General features: G+C 43.4%; 1 protein-coding gene across 3 annotated transcripts in view; it reads left to right on the top strand.

Moving 5' to 3' along the window:
• SLC9A9 (solute carrier family 9 member A9) overlaps nt 1-20,358 on the top strand; it is a 1,256,356-nt gene that overhangs the window by 184,305 nt on the left and 1,051,693 nt on the right. For all 3 annotated transcript variants that reach the window (XM_077290810.1, XM_077290809.1, XM_077290811.1), the window contains exon 5: nt 9,600-9,715. In XM_077290810.1, the coding sequence (XP_077146925.1) occupies nt 9,600-9,715 (116 nt within the window). The remainder of the gene's footprint in view (nt 1-9,599; nt 9,716-20,358) is intronic.

Here is a 20,358-nt window from a genome sequence, read left to right as displayed (position 1 = left end):
CCTTGAGACAGGGCTATTAAAGCTTTTTCAGCTTGAATCTCCAAATTAGGTTCCTCATACAGCAACCCTAAAGCCAGAAAAAACGCATCCACATTGAGCAACGCAGGATCCCCTGGTGTCAATGAAAATGCCCAATTTTGAGGGTCACCTCGCAGCAAAGAAATCACAATCTTAACCTGCTGAACAGGATCTCCAGAGGAGTGAGGTCTGAGAGAAAGGAATAATTTAGAATTACATTTGAAATTCAGAAACCGAGATCTATCTCCGGAAAATACCTCTGGTGTAGGAATCTTAGGTTCAGAAATAGGAGTACGTATAACATAATCTTGTAAATTCTGAACCTTCGTAGCAAGATTATTTAAACCTGCAGCCAAACTCTGAGAGTCCATCCTTAAACCGGAGAGATCAGAGCCATTCAAGGATTAGAAGGAGAGAAAGGCAAGGCTGTAAATAGAGCAGAAATACAACTGAGCCAACTAAGTAGCAAACGTGAGGAAAAAAAAAAAAAAAATCTACAGACTTCTTTTACTCTCCTTTCTTCTGCCAATTACTTTAACGGCCGGTCATACTGTCATGATTCCCCAATGGCATGGGAACATCAGAAACACAAAATAACAGACTAGCCCTCGGGTGATGGAAACTCAAGCTGACCGTGATCTAAATCTACCACACAACTAACAGTAGCCAGGAAGCATTCCTACGGCTGCCTAGATGCCATGCGCCAGCCGGAGAACTAACTACGCCTGGAAGAGGAAGGAACAGACCTGGCTTACCTCTAGTGAAATTCCCCAAAGATGATAGTAGCCCCCACATATATTAACGGTGAGTTCAGAGGAAAAGACATACACAGTATGAAGGTAGATTTAGCAAAGCGAGGTCCACTTACTAGATAGAGGAAGGATACAAAAGAGGACTTCACGGTCAGCTGAAAAACCCTTTCAAAAACCCATCCTGAAATTACTTTAAGACTCCTGTGTCAACTCATGACACAGGAGTGGCAATTTCAGTCCACAAGAGCTTCCAGTAACAGGAAAGGACAAACTGTAAACTGGACAAAAAATACAAAACAAAAAGGACAAGAGTCCACTTAGCTGATCAGCAGACTGGTAGCAGGAACATGCAACTGAAAGACTCAGGTTACAATGATGACCGGCAAGGAAGTGACTGGAGAGCAAGGCTAAATAGGGAACTCCCAAAACTGATGGAAGCAGGTGAGCTGAGGCAGAAAAGAACACACAAGTCTCCAGTACCACCAGCCACCACTAGGGGAGCCCAAAAAGCGGATCACAACAGTATGTGACAGTCGTCGCTCCAGCCCACCCACCGACCACCCCCCCCCTTCGCCGACCATGACTCGAGTATAAGCCGAGAGGGGCACTTTCAGGCCCCAAAAATTGCCTGAAATTCTCGGCTTATCCTCGAGTATGTACGGTATATGGATTGACAAAAACGCATGAAAAAGGTGCTCATTTTCAACTGCATTTTCCTGCCAAGAGATGCAGAAACCTTGCAGAAATTTGTGCAAGCAAATCCGCAACATGTGCACATAGCCTAAGGGCGAACTAGGGAGCATAAAACATATGGTGAAGCCCTTCACACACGCACATGTACATAGTTATCACTGGTGTGCAGGTGCAGACCTACATCTCTTAGCCTGAGCACCTTAAAAATTACTGATAGCTTGTATTCTGTTACTGTAACAATTTAGCAGTAAAGGTAAATCTAATCAAAGACGGGATGATTTTTTTGGTTCTTACCGGTTTCACCATATGCCTCATCACCCTTGGTCTCTGAAGGTGATATAATTATTATTATTATTTATCAACTTTTTTGTCATTGATAAATTCAGCATACTTCCTCAATAGTACTCTGAAAGATCATGACATGCAGACATCTTGAAAGTAAAAATAAACCACTTCAAAACTAAATTATTATGCAATTGATTATCTTCACTGTAATATCCCTTTTAGACATTATGCAAAGGTTCAGCCTCTATAAAACAGTAGAATGTTTGAAATGCTAAGAATGGGATGACTGAACCTACAAAATCAATGAGCTGAATTTCATAGAATAACAAACTGAATGATATAATAGAGTGAATGCACCATTATTGCTAAATTCTAATAATCAATTGGTACAATGAACATTATTTACAGCTTAAGCTATGAATAAATTATTGTAAAATGCCTTGCAGATAACATTGTGGAACTGAAGTAGCAAAACCATTTTTTCTAACACATTTTCTGATACAATTTGTATATAACTTAGAGGACATGTCACTAGATCAAAAGTGGACAGTTTTTGGTCCTATTTTAGTCCCACTGCTCAAATGAGCATATGCTATGGTTCCAGAGAGATTGACCTCTTTATTTAGCACTATTTTGTATGATCTTGTAAGGGGGTTGACTAAAGTCATGAAATATGTTATGTATATTTAATGTTTATTTATGTCCATTGTATGATTTTCTGTTTGCTTTGAATTATTGTAATGTATGGTTCCTAATATTTATAGAGAGAGTGTAGTACCCTAGTTGGCCCACTAGATGGGGGTGGAGTGATACTCAGCTTGTAAATAGTTAAGTGGGAGGAGCTAATGGCAGTTAACCTGGGAAACATCTGGAATTTGAATCAGTTGGGCGGGAGCGCCCTGACCGGGCAGTTGGCAAGAGCCCAGTCAAACAATGTTCTGGGTCAGGGCATCATCAGTGAGTAACACCAGGATAAGTGCTGACAGAATAAGTGGGCCTGCAGTTGCGGCTTGTTACGTGGGTGGATGTAATCGAGTCTGGTGCGAAACGGCTTAGAAGTTCCCCTACTGAAGCAGGACTGAGCAGAGATGATGCTCAGAGACCAGAGTACCTGGTCTGTCTCGGAAGCATGCTTAGTAACAGAGAAGGAAAGACAGGGACAGAGGGAAAATTGCCTAATGTCCACCCTGGTGCTGATGATGGAAAGAAAATGTATGCACTGTGTACCAGAGGCAGTAAAATTTATAGTTCGAGCGTTGAACTGGATTGTGATTCTCTTTATTCTTCATCGTCTGAGGAGTACGTGCAGTGCAGTGCAGAATGCCCTGAGAGGGAGCTGAAGAATGTGACAGTTAACGGAATGTAGACCTGTGATTTGTATGTGACAGGAGGTCAGGGTGTGCAAGAGACTTTTACCTCAGCTACGATTGCCACCCTGGTACTCCCTCACACTCTTCATCAAGTTGGCGTGTGTAACAACTCTGCTGCCATCACGGCATGGCCTCTCATCTCTTTCACTATCTTACTCCACTATACTATATCCACTGCTCCATGTTGTGGTTTCTGTTTCTTGCCAGCTCTATATTCTGTGCTTCTGCTCTCTGCATGTTTCCTAGCTGTGTGCATAGGGGGGCGGCGTCTGAACTCTCTGGTTCTTATAGGAATCAGTTGCACCTGTCTAATCTGTTCCTGACCAATTACCAAGAGGTCTCCAGTATTTAGTGCAGCTCCACCCAGTGGACTGGGCCTGTGCAACAGTTTGTGTTTTGCTTCTGAGCTGCCAGGCCTTGCTTCGTGTCTTGCCTTCTCTGAGGGCTGTTCTTGCTTTGCCTTGTATCTTGTTTGTCTTCCCTCCAGGAGGCTGAATATCCTGGTCCCTGTGTCTTTGTTCTTGTACCTTGTCTTGTTCCATTACCTTGTCTGAACTTTGTCCTATCTCTGTCTCCTTGTCTGTGGTTTCTTTCCCTGCAGTGCGTCTCTGCTCTGCTCTCAGCTCCACACTCTGCGACCTTGCTTTGCTCCTGTCTCTGCACTCTGTGCCTTTGCTTTGCACTTGGCTTTTGACTCTGCACTCTGTGCCTTCACTCTACTCTTGGCTCTGTACTCTGTGCATTCACTCTGCTCTTGGCTCTGCACTCTGTGCCTTCACTCTGCTCTTGGCTCTGCACTTTGTGGTTCTACCCTTGTCTCTCTTGCAGCTTTATCTCGGCTCTGCACTCTGTGCCTTCACTCTGCTCTTGGCTCTGCACTTTGTGGTTCTACCCTTGTCTCTCTTGCAGCTTTACCTCTGCTCCACACTCCTGCGGTTCTGCTCCTTTCTACTCTGCTCCGCTCCTGTTGCTGCAGTAATCTCTTGCTGCAGCTCCTCTCCACATTCCTTTCGGTTCCGCTCTGCATAGCTTTTGTTGCTGCGCTATCTCTTGCTGCTCCACCGCTCCTATCCGCAGCGGTTCTCTTCCTGTGTGAACAGGTCCCAACCTGTTCCTTCATACACCACACGAACCTGCCCTGTGTCTCTGCCGTACCTGCCAGCTCTGTGTCTCTGCCGTACCTGCCAGCCCTGTGTCTCTGCCGTACCTGCCAGCCCTGTGTCTCTGCCATGCCTGCCAGCCCTGTGTCTCTGCCGTGCCTGCCAGCCCTGTGTCTCTGCCGTGCCTGCCAGCCCTGTGTTTCTGCCGTGCCTGCCAGCCCTGTGTCTCTGCCGTGCCTGCCAGCCCTGTGTCTCTGCCAGTTGTGTCTCAGCCGTGCCAACCTACTCATCTGAGTTTCATCCGTGCTCATCTGCTAGTCCTGCCTGATGCCCGCACCAATCCTGGTGTTCCTGTTTTCAAAGTGGGATCAGCAACCACAGCCAGACACCACCCTGGAGTAGCATCTGGCAGCTGCCTGCCGCACAAGCCTGACCTCACCATCAGAGGCTCCAGTGAAGACCAAAGCAGCTGTCAGTCATGCCCCTTCAAGGGTAGTCTGGTTCGTGGCACAGTGGGGCGACAAGCCCCCCGAGCTCACGCCCACCAGTCAGGGCGTGAGCGTGACAGCGTGGCTCACAGGATTCTCTGCGTTCTACGTTATTACCCTGTGAACTACGCCCTCTTGGTAAAGACTATAAAAACTAGCACTGGATCCGTATGGCCAATTGAAAGAAAAAAATTTGAATACTCGGGTGCAGCAGGAATAAACTATAGTATGAGCAAAAACTGTCCACTGGTGGTAGTTGTCCAGTCTTGGTGGAATTTCTGGCAAGCACTGTAACTTGTGAATCCTAGCAATGTGTAATATACACTGTTTGGATTCAGCTCCGCTTGCTAGTTCCAACCATTTGCATACTTACTGTTATATACCAACTAGATTCTCATCCACTTTACTCCAATAGAACATTAAAACACGGGAGTCGGCATGTGACCATAAATTTCACAAGGCTGAACCTTTAGCAAATTGCAGTTATTCTGCAGATTAATAGCTTTCTAAAGCTGCCCATCGCCCAAATTAAGAACCTCACCAAGAGGAGGAAATGAACTTTGTTCTTCTTGGCAGTCTCTGACATTCAGTCAAAGAGGCATGGCTTACATCACCGTTCAGTACATAGTGAGCGGCATCTGTATCCATGCTTCCACACTGGTGACTGAAGCGATACCTGCATACTCCTACGACTGAAAGCCCCAGGCTTGCGGGAGTAATAAAGTAAATTTCCTATCGTCATCGGGGCTATTAGTGTTGGGCCAGGCAGTTTCAGAACACTATTACCCTGCAGATTAACCCCATATCTTCAGGTTAATAGTGTTTTTTTTTTTTACATGATGTAGGTTCGAATCCTGACAGTAGTCCCCTTATTCTAGGATGGCCTCTGGGTATTTCAGGAGTTGGCTTCTCTGGATGTCTCTGATAAAAGGCTTTTGTAAGCCTGGGTGCATAAACGTTGTACCCTAGCTCCCATGAATTATCTTCTCGTCCGTAATCCCTCCATTGCACCAAATATTGCACTCTTCCTCTAAATCTTCTAGAGTCCAGAATTGTATCCACAATGTACTCTTCAGCCAGAGGTCGGTACATGGGAGCAGCAGTATAGTTTGGACCCGGTCTCCAAGGCTGAACTGTCTCAGTCTTGCTGACCGATTGTAGACCCTTGCCTGGGTCTCTTGTGGTTGAAGGAGGCTCTCCCTTACAATTGGCATCACCTTCACGATCCTGTCCTGCATCTGGGCCACATGCTCGATGATGCTCCAATGGGGTGTAACCTGTAATTCCCATGTCTCCTTTTTAATGTCCAGAAGTCGCCTAGGGTGCCATCCGTAAGGCAGCTCGAACGGTGAGAACCCAATAGAGGCCTGTGGAACTTCATTAAAAGAAATTAACAGGTATGGGATTAGGCAATCCCAGTCTCAGCCATTCTTCACCATGACTTTCTTAAACAAGGACTTTAGGGTCTTGGTGAACCTCTCCACCAGGCCATCTGTTTGTGTTTGGTACTCTGACGTTCTGAGTTGTGCAAACTGGAGAGCTTTATACAACTCCCTCATCACTTTGGACATAAGAAGAGTTCCTTGGTCTGGACTAGCTCTCTGACTATACTTCTGGCAGAGGAGTTTCTCAGTGGTACCGCCTCCGGGCACCGTGTTGCATAGTCTATCATAAACAGGATATACTGGTGCCCCCTGGGGAACTTAACTAGGGGTTCGACAAGGTCCATGGCAAACTTGTTAAATGGGAGCTCTATAATGGGCAGTGCCACTAGGGGATTGCAGAAGTGGGATATTGGAGCAGTTATCTGACAGGTAGAGCAGGACCGGTAGAAATTAACAATGTCTCGGTGACATCCAGACCAGTAGAGCCTCTGAGTTTTTGTCTACTACAAAATGTCCACCCTAGACATGAGAATGGGCCAGGTCTAGTACCCTACGCCTATAGGAACCTGGTACTAATATCTGCTCTGTCACTTCCTCTCTAAGCTTAGTGTCCCGATATAATAGCTCCTCATTTAAAGCTAAATAGGGAAACCTGGTGTCAGCCCCCAGCTCTTGAGCAACCGCATTTATCATATTTATCATATTCACATTGTCAAATGCACCATTTGAGCAGTCCCAAAATATCCCCTCCAGAAAACCCCAACTTTGGAATCTCGGCCTCATGAGTCACACATAGGGGAACTCGTCCACCTCAGACTGTGATGTGGATTCATCATGGTTGAATTGGCTTCTGTGTGATCCGCTTTTACCCACGCCTTCTGCCATAAGTCCCAGAGCAAGCTAAAGTCCCGCCCTATTATAACAGTGTGTAGCAGATCCTTAACCACTCCGACCTCATGGGTCTCAGCCCCACAGTTGGTTTTTATGTTCACTCTGGCAACGGGATAGTCCTGGTCATCCCCATGAATACAGCAGATGCCCAAGTGAGTTCCTGGGATCAACTGGTGGGGGAATGTGGTCCTTATCAGGGTCATCAAACTCCGAGTCCAAGGTTCCCAACACCAGTACCCCATTTATTGTTACATGACATGCCTGAGGCCCCTCAACAGGTTAATAGCCCACACTGCAGGCGGGGTAGGCATAGTACGAATAGCTCCTCCCTAGGCTGCGGTCCATCTGTTCGTAGGACATAGGACAACGGGCAGCTACAGTATATGTCCAGGACCGTGACATCTTCAGCAGAGCAAGTCTTTACCAGCAGCCTTTGGCAACCCCTCAGAGACACCTTGGGACCTTGGACTCCCCAAATTAGTGGCTCTTCTAATCTTTTTCTACCCATTTTGGGATTCGTGCTCCCTCTGGGTACCCAAGTATAGAAATACAACACCACCTGGCTTCCTTAGGGACCGCTCGACCATCTGGTACCCATCCATTAGGCCAAACAGGTCGTCGGCATTTCGGGGGTCCCTCTAAGCAACCCAGGTGAACACCAACCTAGGAAGGGAGTGGATAAATCCATTATGACCTGCTCCACCATCTGGGCTGGGATTGAAGACTCCTGCAGCAACCACTTCTGTACCAGATGCAGCTGATCGAACATTTGGGAGCGAGGGGGTTTATCACCGCGATACATTCAATGGTGGACCCTTTGTGCTCAGACATAGTTACCCCTGAGTGTTCCAGAGTGACAGTTTTTAATTTGGAATATTCCTAGGCATCCTTTAAGGCCAGGTCATAATAAGCCTTCTGGGGCTTGCCAACTAGATAGGAGGTCAGCACCTCCGCCCGCTGCTTCTCCCGCTCTTCCACCCTTTCAAACACAGTAAAAAAAGATTCCACATCATCATCTGGGGACATCTTTTGCATCGCTCATCTTACGGCCTTCTGGACATATGTGTCATCACCTGGACTTGGGGGAGGGGCTGCCGGTCACTCACTGCCTCTGAGAGTAGTTCTATCTGCTGCGTAAGCATCTCCTGTTGCTATCATTGCTACTGCTGTTGGAGCTGCTGCACTGACAGTTTATTTGTTTCTTGTGCCAGCTGCTACTGCGGTTGTGTGTGACCTGCTGCTGCTGTCGATGCTGCTGTTGCTGGACTTGGACCAGGTGTTTGATCAGCTCCTCCATTCTGTCTGTCGTGGCTTCCTGGCTTATGGCCACCTTCACCCAGGAAATGCAGTTTCCACTGTCAATCGTGTTTCCTAGGCAAATTGCCCGCAGTTCTAGCACCAACTGTGGAAGATTGGCTCACTCAGCTGCTCACAAAGGAAGACACAGGCACGTTACTTCTGCTGTTTTTTTTTTAAATACGGTATAAACACTGTCACACGTGTTTCCTAGGCAAATTGCTCGCACTTCTAGCACCAACTGTGGAAGATTGGCTCACTCAGCTGCTCACAAAGGAAGACACAGGCACGTTACTTCTGCTGTTTTTTTTTTTTTAAATACGGCATAAACCACTGCGGGCTCAACACAATATACAATATACACAGGCTTTCTTGCATAACTGGAAAACAAAAGAGAAACTATAGTACAGCCTATATGCCTGCGTGGATCTGCCCACTTTGGATACAACAACCGGATTCAGTACGGTTTAACACAAAACACTTCTCTAGAGTTGCCAGCTATAGACACTGAATGACTCCGAAGGCTATTTTCCACCTGCTCTTCAGCTGCTAACTTAAAAGCCTAGCTCTTAAAATTGCTAATTAACCCCTCCTCTCTGCACTTAGTGTGCTGGAGCAAACTTCTAGGTTTCAAATCACTGAAGCGAATTGCCTCAGTGATGCATAACACCCCTCCAAGATTTTGCCAGTGACTTTGTCATGCAATGTATAGCTTTATTTAGCTTTCTATTATCTCTATGCCCATGTGGATGGACAGATTCCCTTTAAGAAATGCAATATCCACATTAATGGGTTTATTGACTACCTATGCACTAGGAATATATAGGAATTTTGTCATTCAGGTTTTCCACTCATAATAATTAATTACCTCCTTCCACTAATTTATAATTTTTTTTTTACCATACATTAATATAAAAAATAAAACCTCTTTAGTATAATATATTTAGTTCTTCTTGTGAATAATGAATGGTAGTCACCCATATTATACAGGTCTCTGCTCATTGGTATGTGGGCTGACCTTGTTTTGAAATGAAGACCACTTTTGATTTAGTTACTCATATGTATAACCAAATAGATTGTTTAATATTTTGCTCAACCCAAAATCAATTCCCAGAGACCTATTGTACAATATTTTTTTCTTGTCTTCATATAGTTGAATATTGATTTTGCCAACATAATGGCCCTATCATTATAAAATGTTGTCTTCCGTAAACAATAACATTGTTATAAAATTTCTATCTGTATTTTTAGGTTGCAAATGCTTATGTCATTGTTTACCTCCGACCAGATAAAGAGTCTGATTTTTCTCTGTCTTTAACAGGTTGATAATGTACGGCTTTGTTAAGGCCATGATACAGCTGGGACAAATCCAGGCTGGCGACTTTCACTTCACTGACTGTTTGTTTTTTGGTTCGTTGATGTCTGCGACAGATCCAGGTAATTAACGTCTCTGCAATGTGTGATTGTCTCCTTCTCACTAAGCCAAGTATATGTTCAATACTCCTTTTGAAAATGAGCTTTATTCCCTCTGGTATGAAAATGACTATATGTTTCTGGAAACTTTCACCGGTTGTGAAAAGTGCAACCTTTTTGTTAAAGAGCTCAGTGCTGAAGGATAATTTGTAAACCGCTGTAAACATAACCAATGGTACAAGACAAAGTGTCCAATGCAATTTTGTTCTCAGTGATCCATAACCGTGTACCGTAATAGTCTGCTGCACAGCAATTTCCTAAGACTAAACACGCATTAGTCTTTTGCTTAAAGCAGCAGCAGTCGGTCTTGAATTTATTTCAGTTACTTATCTAAATATTATTTTATTTCACTAAGAATATAGTTTTCCTTGTATAGTTATTATTCACCTTTTTCATGTGCTTGTTTATGGTCTATGCTGAGCAGTAATTATATAGCCACGGACGAAAGCTTGCTTATCTTCAGCGTTTGGTACTTTGCGTTGCCTGAGTATCAGTCACTCTTTTTTTCCTGTCTGTGGTTTTATGTCATTCTCTGTACATTCTTGTATGAGTTTACAAAATTGTTAACTTTTAGTTCTATTTGGGGTGGTATGTGGGTCCCTTGCTCTTCAATGAAATAATTTGTCTTGTAGAAAAAATGTAGAGCGACGAAGAGGATAATATTGTACATGGAAACGAGTATCTGTGCATAATGGAGGTTCTTACATTTTGAAAAATCAGATATAATACCAAAGAGTAACTGACTGTGCAATCGGCTTAGACCCACTCTAGGCATTAATAGATGTGTTGAAAAGGTATCATACCTATATAATATATTTGACGAAAGGATCCCTGAGGCTATGTTCATATCACATGATGAAGCACTTTTGTACTGAAATTTTGCTCTTCAATTGTTGATCATAGAGCTTCATGTTACGTATCTGTAGCAATATACCAGTGAGCTATCAATAGTTAGTAAATAAATAGGTAACAGAATACTGCTAGCTAGACAGGTTTCACATATGGTTTGTCCAACCCTGGTTCACTTCGGATCCGGTGACCGTTCTGCCCCTATATCATTACAGTTGGTCTGCTGGTTGCTTTTTTAATCACTTTATCACATGCAATAGTTCTACTGGTTGACATGCAAAGGCTTGCAAGGTTGATCCCAATTTATAGCGTCAGTAGTGCACAAATCTCACATATTCTATGTCTCAAAAAACATAAGGTTTTTAGGCACCAGTTACGGCGCCAGTGCGTCTGCACAACATGCTCCTCTTAAATCTCCTTGAAGGATCTCTTCTGAGTGGTGCAATCGCATAGAGTAAATGCATAAAATATCAAAGATGAAAAGAATAGGAGCACTCGCCCGATCCTTATTGATGCGTGGTTTTAATCCATTACAAATATAACATTGTTACAAGCAGAGGTGCAAGTGAGTTTTTCCAGGTGGTACAAAAGACCTGACGGACTATGACTGTTTAACGCCTTCCTGGCGCTTCTGCGGGTCCATAAACATCAATGAAGATCGGGTGAGTGCTGCTATTCTTTTCATCTTTGATGTTGTATCTCTTCTTCCATGTTCCTGGGTTACGAGGTGCGCTCCTACTTGAGTGACAATTTAATCCAGCAAAATCTTTGTTCCGTTGGCCATAACTGTACACTCCCGGTACTGCTGTATGAGGCAACTTTGAACCTGCAGCATTGCAAGTGCAGTAGAACCGAGGATAGGCAGGACTAAGAGCTCACTTTGCATTCCAGCCTTAGTGCACTGCTTATAAGCCCAATGGGAAAGAGGGTACGCTCTGCACGTATTGGGCCACCAATGTTGCCAGTCCCATTAGGAACAAGCAGCAAATAAAACAAAATTTATACAAGCAGGGATACTACTTGTCTATGAAATAACCTTGTAATCAAATATTCACCGACTGGTCACCTTTAGGATACATGATAGGAAACACAAGAAATTCTGCATATCTTGCATGCATTTTTGCTTTCCTAATTTGCTTGAGATTTCATCTTAATTAGTGATGAGCAATTATACTCATTACTCAAGATTTCTCAAGCATGCTCGGGGGTCCTCTGAGTATTTTTTTAGTGCTCGGAGTTTTAGTTTTTCTTGCCACAGCTGCATGATTTACATCTGTTAGCCAGCATAAGTACATGTGGGGGTTGCCTAGCAATTATCACAGGGGTGTGAACTCTTGTGCAGTTACCAGCTCAACAGCACAAGGCTCTGAGATATTGAATCTAGAAAATGACCTATAATAAAAGAATGCAATATCTCTGAACATAGCTGAGCACATAATCGGAATCTGCATTCCTTTCCCCACAAGACCATACCATGTAGCCACCTCTAGAACTCTGCATTATTGAGTTATAAAGCATACGGTAGTTACCAGAAATTAAATACAGTAGCCGTATTTGGTCTCCCTGCACAGATAAAATCCTTAGGACAAAAGTTTTTCTACTAGCAGCAGGCCCGTTAGCTGATGCGGTCGGAGAATCACATAACAAAGATTTGAAACTGTGACTCATCAGCGCCTCCCTGTGGTCACATGCTACATAACATGGTAATTGTATTCTATCTGCATTCTACCCTTGTACTACACTCCTGACTGTATACTTGTATATTGTTCTTGTATATATATACCTGTATCTTTCTAGTGCACCTTTTGGCGATTAAAAACTAAATTAATCTTGGGCTGCTCTTTTATCTTGATTCACGAATCCCCACGTCCACACGCTCGGTTGGTTATTATACGCTACCCTGGGGTTGGTTTCTGACCCAATATAAGTCTGTTGTCGGACGGGGCTTATATCTAACGAGGAAGTGGTGGCAGCATACTGTACTGTGTTAGTGAGGAACTCTGACAGTGACGGCCTGGAGGTTTACATATATATCCCCAGTCTGGACTGGTGATATATATCCCCCCTCACTGGGAGCTCCTCAATAGCTCGTACCTATAAGGGAAGCCTCACCAGAGACTATTTGCCGTCGGTGCAGTTCCCTGACTGACCTGGGGTAAGTGGTGGTGCCAGAGAGTCGATCCCTCCAGGCTCTCCTTGGATCATGGCATAGTGGTTCCAACACTCAGCCCGTTACAGTTAGCACAGGCCATGAAATCTGCCGGCTCTCAGGCGTCCCCCATCTCAGACATGTACTAGAAGGTCTCTCGTCAGAAAGACCAATAGGACAAGATCCTGTCCTACCTGTGTACATTGAACACCTGCCTGGACACACTGCCATCTCTGGATGCACCTGCATCCGCTCAAGCTGCAACTACCTCTAATGTGCCTTAACATTTTTCTAGTTTTGGTCCCCGGCCGCATGCCCTCTCATGCTATGGCGGGAATCCAGCTCTGTGGGGGATCATTAATCAGTGTAAGCTACACTTCGAACTCTTCGCACATCACTTCAGTGTAGATAGTGCCAAAGTGTCCCATCTCACTGGCGAGGCTTTGGCATGGCTCAATCCACTAAGCGAGAGGGGGATCCTCTGGTGTCTAGCCTACAGTCCTTTCTAGAGGCCTTCAGGAGGGTTTTCAATGTGCCTGCTCGCGCATCCTCTTTTCTACTCCGGCTGCGTCAGGGAGACCTCACAGTGGTCTGGTACTCTCTACTTTTATGTACTATCTTGTCTGTACTCGTCTGGAATAACAAGGCTCTGGTGGCCACCTTCTAGGAGGGCCTTTCTGGGCGAATCAAAGATGAGCTGGCCGGTCGTACAGTGGGGCAAAAAAGTATTTAGTCAGTCAGCAATAGTGCAAGTTCCACCACTTAAAAAGATGAGAGGCGTCTGTAATTTACATCATAGGTAGACCTCAACTATGGGAGACAAACTGAGAAAAAAAAATCCAGAAAATCACATTGTCTGTTTTTTTTATCATATTATTTGCATATTATGGTGGAAAATAAGTATTTGGTCAGAAACAAACAATCAAGATTTCTGGCTCTCACAGACCTGTAACTTCTTCTTTAAGAGTCTCCTCTTTCCTCCACTCATTACCTGTAGTAATGGCACCTGTTTAAACTTGTTATCAGTATAAAAAGACACCTGTGCACACCCTCAAACAGTCTGACTCCAAACTCCACTATGGTGAAGACCAAAGAGCTGTCAAAGGACACCAGAAACAAAATTGTAGCCCTGCACCAGGCTGGGAAGACTGAATCTGCAATAGCCAACCAGCTTGGAGTGAAGAAATCAACAGTGGGAGCAATAATTAGAAAATGGAAGACATTCAAGACCACTGATAATCTCCCTCGATCTGGGGCTCCATGCAAAATCCCACCTCGTGGGGTCAGAATGATCACAAGAACGGTGAGCAAAAATCCCAGAACCACGCGGGGGGACCTAGTGAATGAACTGCAGAGAGCTGGGACCAATGTAACAAGGCCTACCATAAGTAACACACTACGCCACCATGGACTCAGATCCTGCAGTGCCAGACGTGTCCCACTGCTTAAGCCAGTACATGTCCGGGCCCGTCTGAAGTTTGCTAGAGAGCATTTGGATGATCCAGAGGAGTTTTGGGAGAATGTCCTATGGTCTGATGAAACCAAACTGGAACTGTTTGGTAGAAACACAACTTGTCGTGTTTGGAGGAAAAAGAATACTGAGTTGCATCCATCAAACACCATACCTACTGTAAAGCATGGTGGTGGAAACATCATGCTTTGGGGCTGTTTCTCTGCAAAGGGGCCAGGACGACTGATCCGGGTACATGAAAGAATGAATGGGGCCATGTATCGTGAGATTTTGAGTGCAAACCTCCTTCCATCAGCAAGGGCATTGAAGATGAAACGTGGCTGGGTCTTTCAACATGACAATGATCCAAAGCACACCGCCAGGGCAACGAAGGAGTGGCTTCGTAAGAAGCATTTCAAGGTCCTGGAGTGGCCTAGCCAGTCTCCAGATCTCAACCCTATAGAAAACCTTTGGAGGGAGTTGAAAGTCCGTTTTGCCAAGCGAAAAGCCAAAAACATCACTGCTCTAGAGGAGATCTGCATGGAGGAATGGGCCAACATACCAACAACAGTGTGTGGCAACCTTGTGAAGACTTACAGAAAATGTTTGACCTCTGTCATTGCCAACAAAGGATATATTACAAAGTATTGACATGAAATTTTGTTTCTGACCAAATACTTATTTTCCACCATAATATGCAAATAAAATGATAAAAAAACAGACAATGTGATTTTCTGGATTTTGTTTTCTCAGTTTGTCTCCCATAGTTGAGGTCTACCTATGATGTAAATTACAGACGCCTCTCATCTTTTTAAGTGGTGGAACTTGCACTATTGCTGACTGACTAAATACTTTTTTGCCCCACTGTATATAGTGTATTTGCTTATGTATAGCACAGTCCCTTAGTATATACACTGCTCAAAAAAATAAAGGGAACACTTAAACAACAGAATATAACTCCAAGTTAATCAAACTTCTGTGAAATCAAACTGTCCACTTAGGAAGCAACGCTGTTTGACAATCAATTTCACATGCTGTTGTGCAAATGGAATAGACAACAGATGGAAATTATTGGCAATTATCAAGACACACTCAATAAAGGAGTGGTTCTTCAGGTGGGGACCGCAGACCACATCTCAGTACCAATGCTTTCTGGCTGATGTTTTGGTCATTTTTGAATGTTGGTTGTGCTTTCACACTCATGGTAGCATGAGACAGACTCTACACACGAGCCCACACAAGTGGCTCAGGTAGTACAGCTCATCCAAGATGGCACATCAATGCGAGCTGTGGCAAGAAGGTAAGAAGGTTTGCTGTGTCTGTCAGCGGAGTGTCCAGAGGCTGGCGGCGCTACCAGGAGACAGGCCAGTACACCAGGAGACGTGGGGGGGGGCCATAGGAGTGCAACAACCCAGCAGCAGGACCGCTACCTCGGCCTTTGTGCAAAGTGGAACAGGAGGAGCACTGCCAGAGCCCTGCAAAATGACCTCCAGCTAGCCACAAATGTGCATGTGTCTGCACAGACGGTTAAAAACCGACTCCATGAGGATGGACTGAGTGCCCGACATCCACAGATGGGGTTGTGCTCACAGCCCGACACCGTGCAGGACGCTTGGCATTTGCCACAGAACACCAGGACTGGCAAATTCGCCACTGGTGCTCTGTGCTCTTCACAGATTAAAGCAAGTTCACACTAAGCACATGTGACAGACGTGACAGAGTCTGGAGAGGCCGTGGAGAGCGATCTGCTGCCTGCAACATTTTTCAGCATGATGGGTTTGGCAGTGGTTCAGTAATGGTGTGGAGTGGCATTTCTTTGGAAGGCCGCACAGCCCTCCATGTGCTCGCCAGAGGTAGCCTGACTGCCATTTGGTACCAAGATGAGATCCTCAGACCCCTTGTGAGACCATATGTTGATGCAGTTGACCTCCTAATGCAGGACAATGCCAAACCTTATGTGGCTGGAGTGTGTCAGCAGTTCCTGCAAGATGAAGGCATTGAAGCTATGGACCGGCCCGCCCGTTCCCTATACCTGAATCCAATTGAACACATCTGGGACATCATGTCTCGCACCATCCACCAACGTCTTGTTGCACCACAGACTGTCCCGGAGATGGCGGATGCTCCAGGTCTGGGAGGAGATCCCTCAGGAGACCATCCGCTGTCTCATCAGGAGCATGCCCAGGCTTTGTAGGGAGTGTCATACTGGCACGTGGAGGCCACACACACTAATGAGCATCATTTTCTTGTCTTGAGACATTTCCACTGAACTTGGATCAGCCTGTAACTTCATTTTTCACTTTGATTTTGAGCATCATTCCAACTCCAGACCTCTGTGGGATATTAGTTGTGATTCACGTTGATCATTTTTAGGTTTTATTGTTATCAATACATTCCACTATGTAATGAACAAAGATTTACAACTGGAATTTTTAACTAAGTGATATCTAGGATGTGGGATTTTAGTGTTCCCTTTAATTATTTGAGCAGTGTAGATTAAACACTTATTTATAGCACAGTCCCTTAGTACATAGTGTACTCACTTATTATGTATAGCACTCTCTTAGTATATAGTGTACTCACTTATGTATAGTGCAGTCCCTTAGTATATAGTGTACTCACTTATGTATAGCACAGTCTTGGTATACAGTGTACTCACTTATTTTATATGGCACAGTCCATTTGTATTTAGTGTACTCATTTATAGCACAGTCTGTTAGCATATAGTGTACTTACTTATGTATAGCATTCTCTTAGTATATAGTGTACTTACTTATGTATTAAGCCTATTAATAAAAAAAACAACAACATAATCACGTTCCTCCATCATGTCCTCATACACTTTATGCAGTTAATAGCCTCTGTGTCTGTACTGTTACATACTTAGGCAGTTAACTGGTTCATGCAGCTTTACATGAACACCCGAGCCTTACACTATGGCTGGTCCAAATAACTAAAGCAATTGTTACCATCCACCTCTCGTGTCTCCCCTTTTCCTCATAGATTGTAAGCTTGCGAGCAGGGCCCTCATTCCTACTGGTATCTGTTTTGAACTGTGATTTCTGTTATGCTGTAATGTCTATTGTCTGTAGAAGTCCCCTCTATAAGTTGTAAAGCGCTGCGGAATATGTTGGCGCTATATAAATAAAATTATTATTATTATTATGTATAACGCCGTCCTTAGTTACATAGTTTCCTCTTTTATTACATATAACACCTTCCCTTAGTACATACCATCCTCCCTAGTAATATATGGAGCCGTCCCCTATTATGTAGCTTCCTCTGTTGTTGTGTACAGAACTGCCTCTTACATAGTATATTCTTGCTATTTTTGTTATTCACAGCGCCTAACAAGAGAGGACAGTATGTATTAAAGATCAGGGGGAGCTATATAATCCGATATGTAAGGGACGAAGCTGTACATAACAAGAGAGGGCACTGTGTGATAAGGGACGGCCACATACATAATAAAGGAGACTATGTACGATATATACATATATATAAAAATATATATATATATATATATATATATATATATATATATATATATAATATATAGTGGGTATGGAAAGTATCCAGAACCCTTTAAATTTTTCACTCTTTGTTTCATTGTAGCCATTTGGTAAATTCAAAAAAGCTCATTTTTTTTTCATACACTGCACCCCTTCTTTTTTTTTTTAAATTCATTTATTAAACAACAAAAAGGATAAGTATAAGATATACATATTTTGCGTATGATCAAATCACCATAAGCATATTTGTATCATAGTGTATGGAACGGGTCATACAAATCTTAAAGTATCACAAATTGTCTAGGATACCTATACTAAAACCTTAGAAAAAACAAAAGGAACAAAACATAACCATATCCTGCTGCCAAAACCATCCCCATCATATCGATTGTTTAATATTGAAACTAGGCGTGATCCAGTGTTCATTACATCTTATTATAGTGGAGTTAGGCTATCTACCATGAGTCGACACAGTGAGAGGTGATGAATTCCATACATCCCATATTTTGCTAAATTTCCCCAAGCAGCCTCTATTTTGGTATAACGTTCATTCGTAGGGTATAATAGAATTTACCAAATCAATCCAGGCCCTAAGAGATGGATGAGTATTTCCCATCCAGTAAAGTGCTATTACTTTTCGTGCCAGAAAGTGTCTCCCTCAAAAAAATTGAGTATGATATCCCCGTGTCTCTTCCTCCAGTACCCCAAATAAACAAACTAAAGGATTCAAAGGAATGGGAATATGCACAAGGGAAGTCAGTATCGTAGTTATCTCACTCCAAAATGATTGGATAATTGGACATGCCCAAATCATATGAATAAAGTCAGCCTCCATTGCGTGGCATCTTAGACATTCTGAGGAGTTAGACCATCCCATTTTAAATAACCGTATTGGGGTCAGATATGCTTGATGTAAGATATACATTTGGATCAATTTATTATTAGCCGAAGGAGACACTCCCATTGGGGATTCAAGAAACCTCTCCCAATCCTCTTCTTGAAGATCAGGAATTAGGAATTTCCATTTTTCTTTAACTGCCAATACAATGCAATCAGTACCTACAGCCAACATATGTGTATACAGTGCAGAGATAAGACTACGGGGTCCCTGAGATTTAAGGATCCCTATTAATTGGAAAGATGATATTATTTGACTGGCCCTGATCCCGCGTATATGTGATTGTATTGCCGATCCAAGTTGTAAATAGCGAAAAAATTGGGGTCTCGGAATATTGTATTTAATTTGTAATTGTTCAAAAGACATTAAAGTGCCTTGTTCATATAAATCAATAACTGAAACAACACCATGTGAAATCCGAAATTGTGTAGATGGGTGATACAATAACCCTGGAAAGTACATATTATTCCATAATGGCATTTCGGCTACAATACCATCAAAGTTGGTCACCTTTTTTGCCTGTTTCCAAACCAGCCTCGCTAACTGGAGTTATGGTAGTAATCTAGGAGTAGTGGGTCTATCTATTTCCAAAAAAGCCTATCGGACAATCAGATCTTGCAGCCTGGATTAAATGGCTCTCCGAATTTGGTAAAAAGTTTCCTGGCATCCATTTACTCAATGCCCTAAGCTGTCCAGCTAAATAGTGTAGGAAAAAATCAGGCAACGCCGCCACTCCCATTTGCTTAAATCTATGTAAAGTAGATATTTTGAGTTTAGGTCTGGCTTTCCCCCAGATAAATGATGAGATTAGAGAGTTCAAATTTAAAAAGAAGGATTTGGGAACAGGAACTGCACTATGTTGAAGGGAGTAATTAAGCTTCGGGAGCAGTATCATCTTAATCAAATTTATCCGCCTAGAAACAGATAATGGTAACTTACTCCAGACTGCAAATTTATATTTAACCAAGTCTAGTAGCGGGAGAATATTAAATTGTAAATCAAGCCTACTTTATTTTGGTATAATTATTCCTAAGTACTTAAAGCTAGATAGACTGCACCCCTTCTTGACTGAAAAAAAAAAACAGAAATGTAGAAATTTTAGCAAATTTAATAAAAAAGAAAAACTGAAATATCACATGGTCAGAAGTATTCAGACCCTATCTCAGACATTCATATTTAAGTCACATGCTGTCCATTTCCTTGTGATCCTCCTTGAGATGGTTCTACTGCTTCATTGGAGTCCAGCTGTGTTTAACTAAACTGATAGGACTTGATTTGGAAAGGCACACACCTGTCTATGTAAGACCTCAAAGCTCACAGTGCATGTCAGACCAATGAGAATCATGAGGTCAAAAGAACTGGCCAAGGATCTCAGAGACAGAATTGTGGCAAGACACACATCTGGCCAAGGTTACAACAGAATTTCTGCAATACTCAAGGTTTCTAAGAGCACAGTGACCTCCATAATCCTTAAATGGAAGAATTTTGGGACCAAGAACCCCAAGATAACTGTGGCTGAGCTCAAGAGATGCAGTAGGGAGATAGGGGAAAGTTCCAAAAAGTCAACTATCACTGCAGCCCTCCACTAGTCGGGCCGTTATGGTAGATTGGCCCGACTGAAGCCTCTCCTCAGTGTAAGACATATGAAAGCTTGCTCAAAAAACACATGAAGGACTCCCATGCTATGAGAAATAAGATTCTCTGGTCTGATGAGATGAAGATAGACCTTTTTGCTGATAATTCGAAACG

This window comes from Ranitomeya variabilis, chromosome 2, assembly GCF_051348905.1.
Source record: "Ranitomeya variabilis isolate aRanVar5 chromosome 2, aRanVar5.hap1, whole genome shotgun sequence".
Lineage (NCBI taxonomy): Eukaryota > Metazoa > Chordata > Amphibia > Anura > Dendrobatidae > Ranitomeya > Ranitomeya variabilis.
This window is presented reverse-complemented; position numbering and strand designations above follow the sequence as displayed.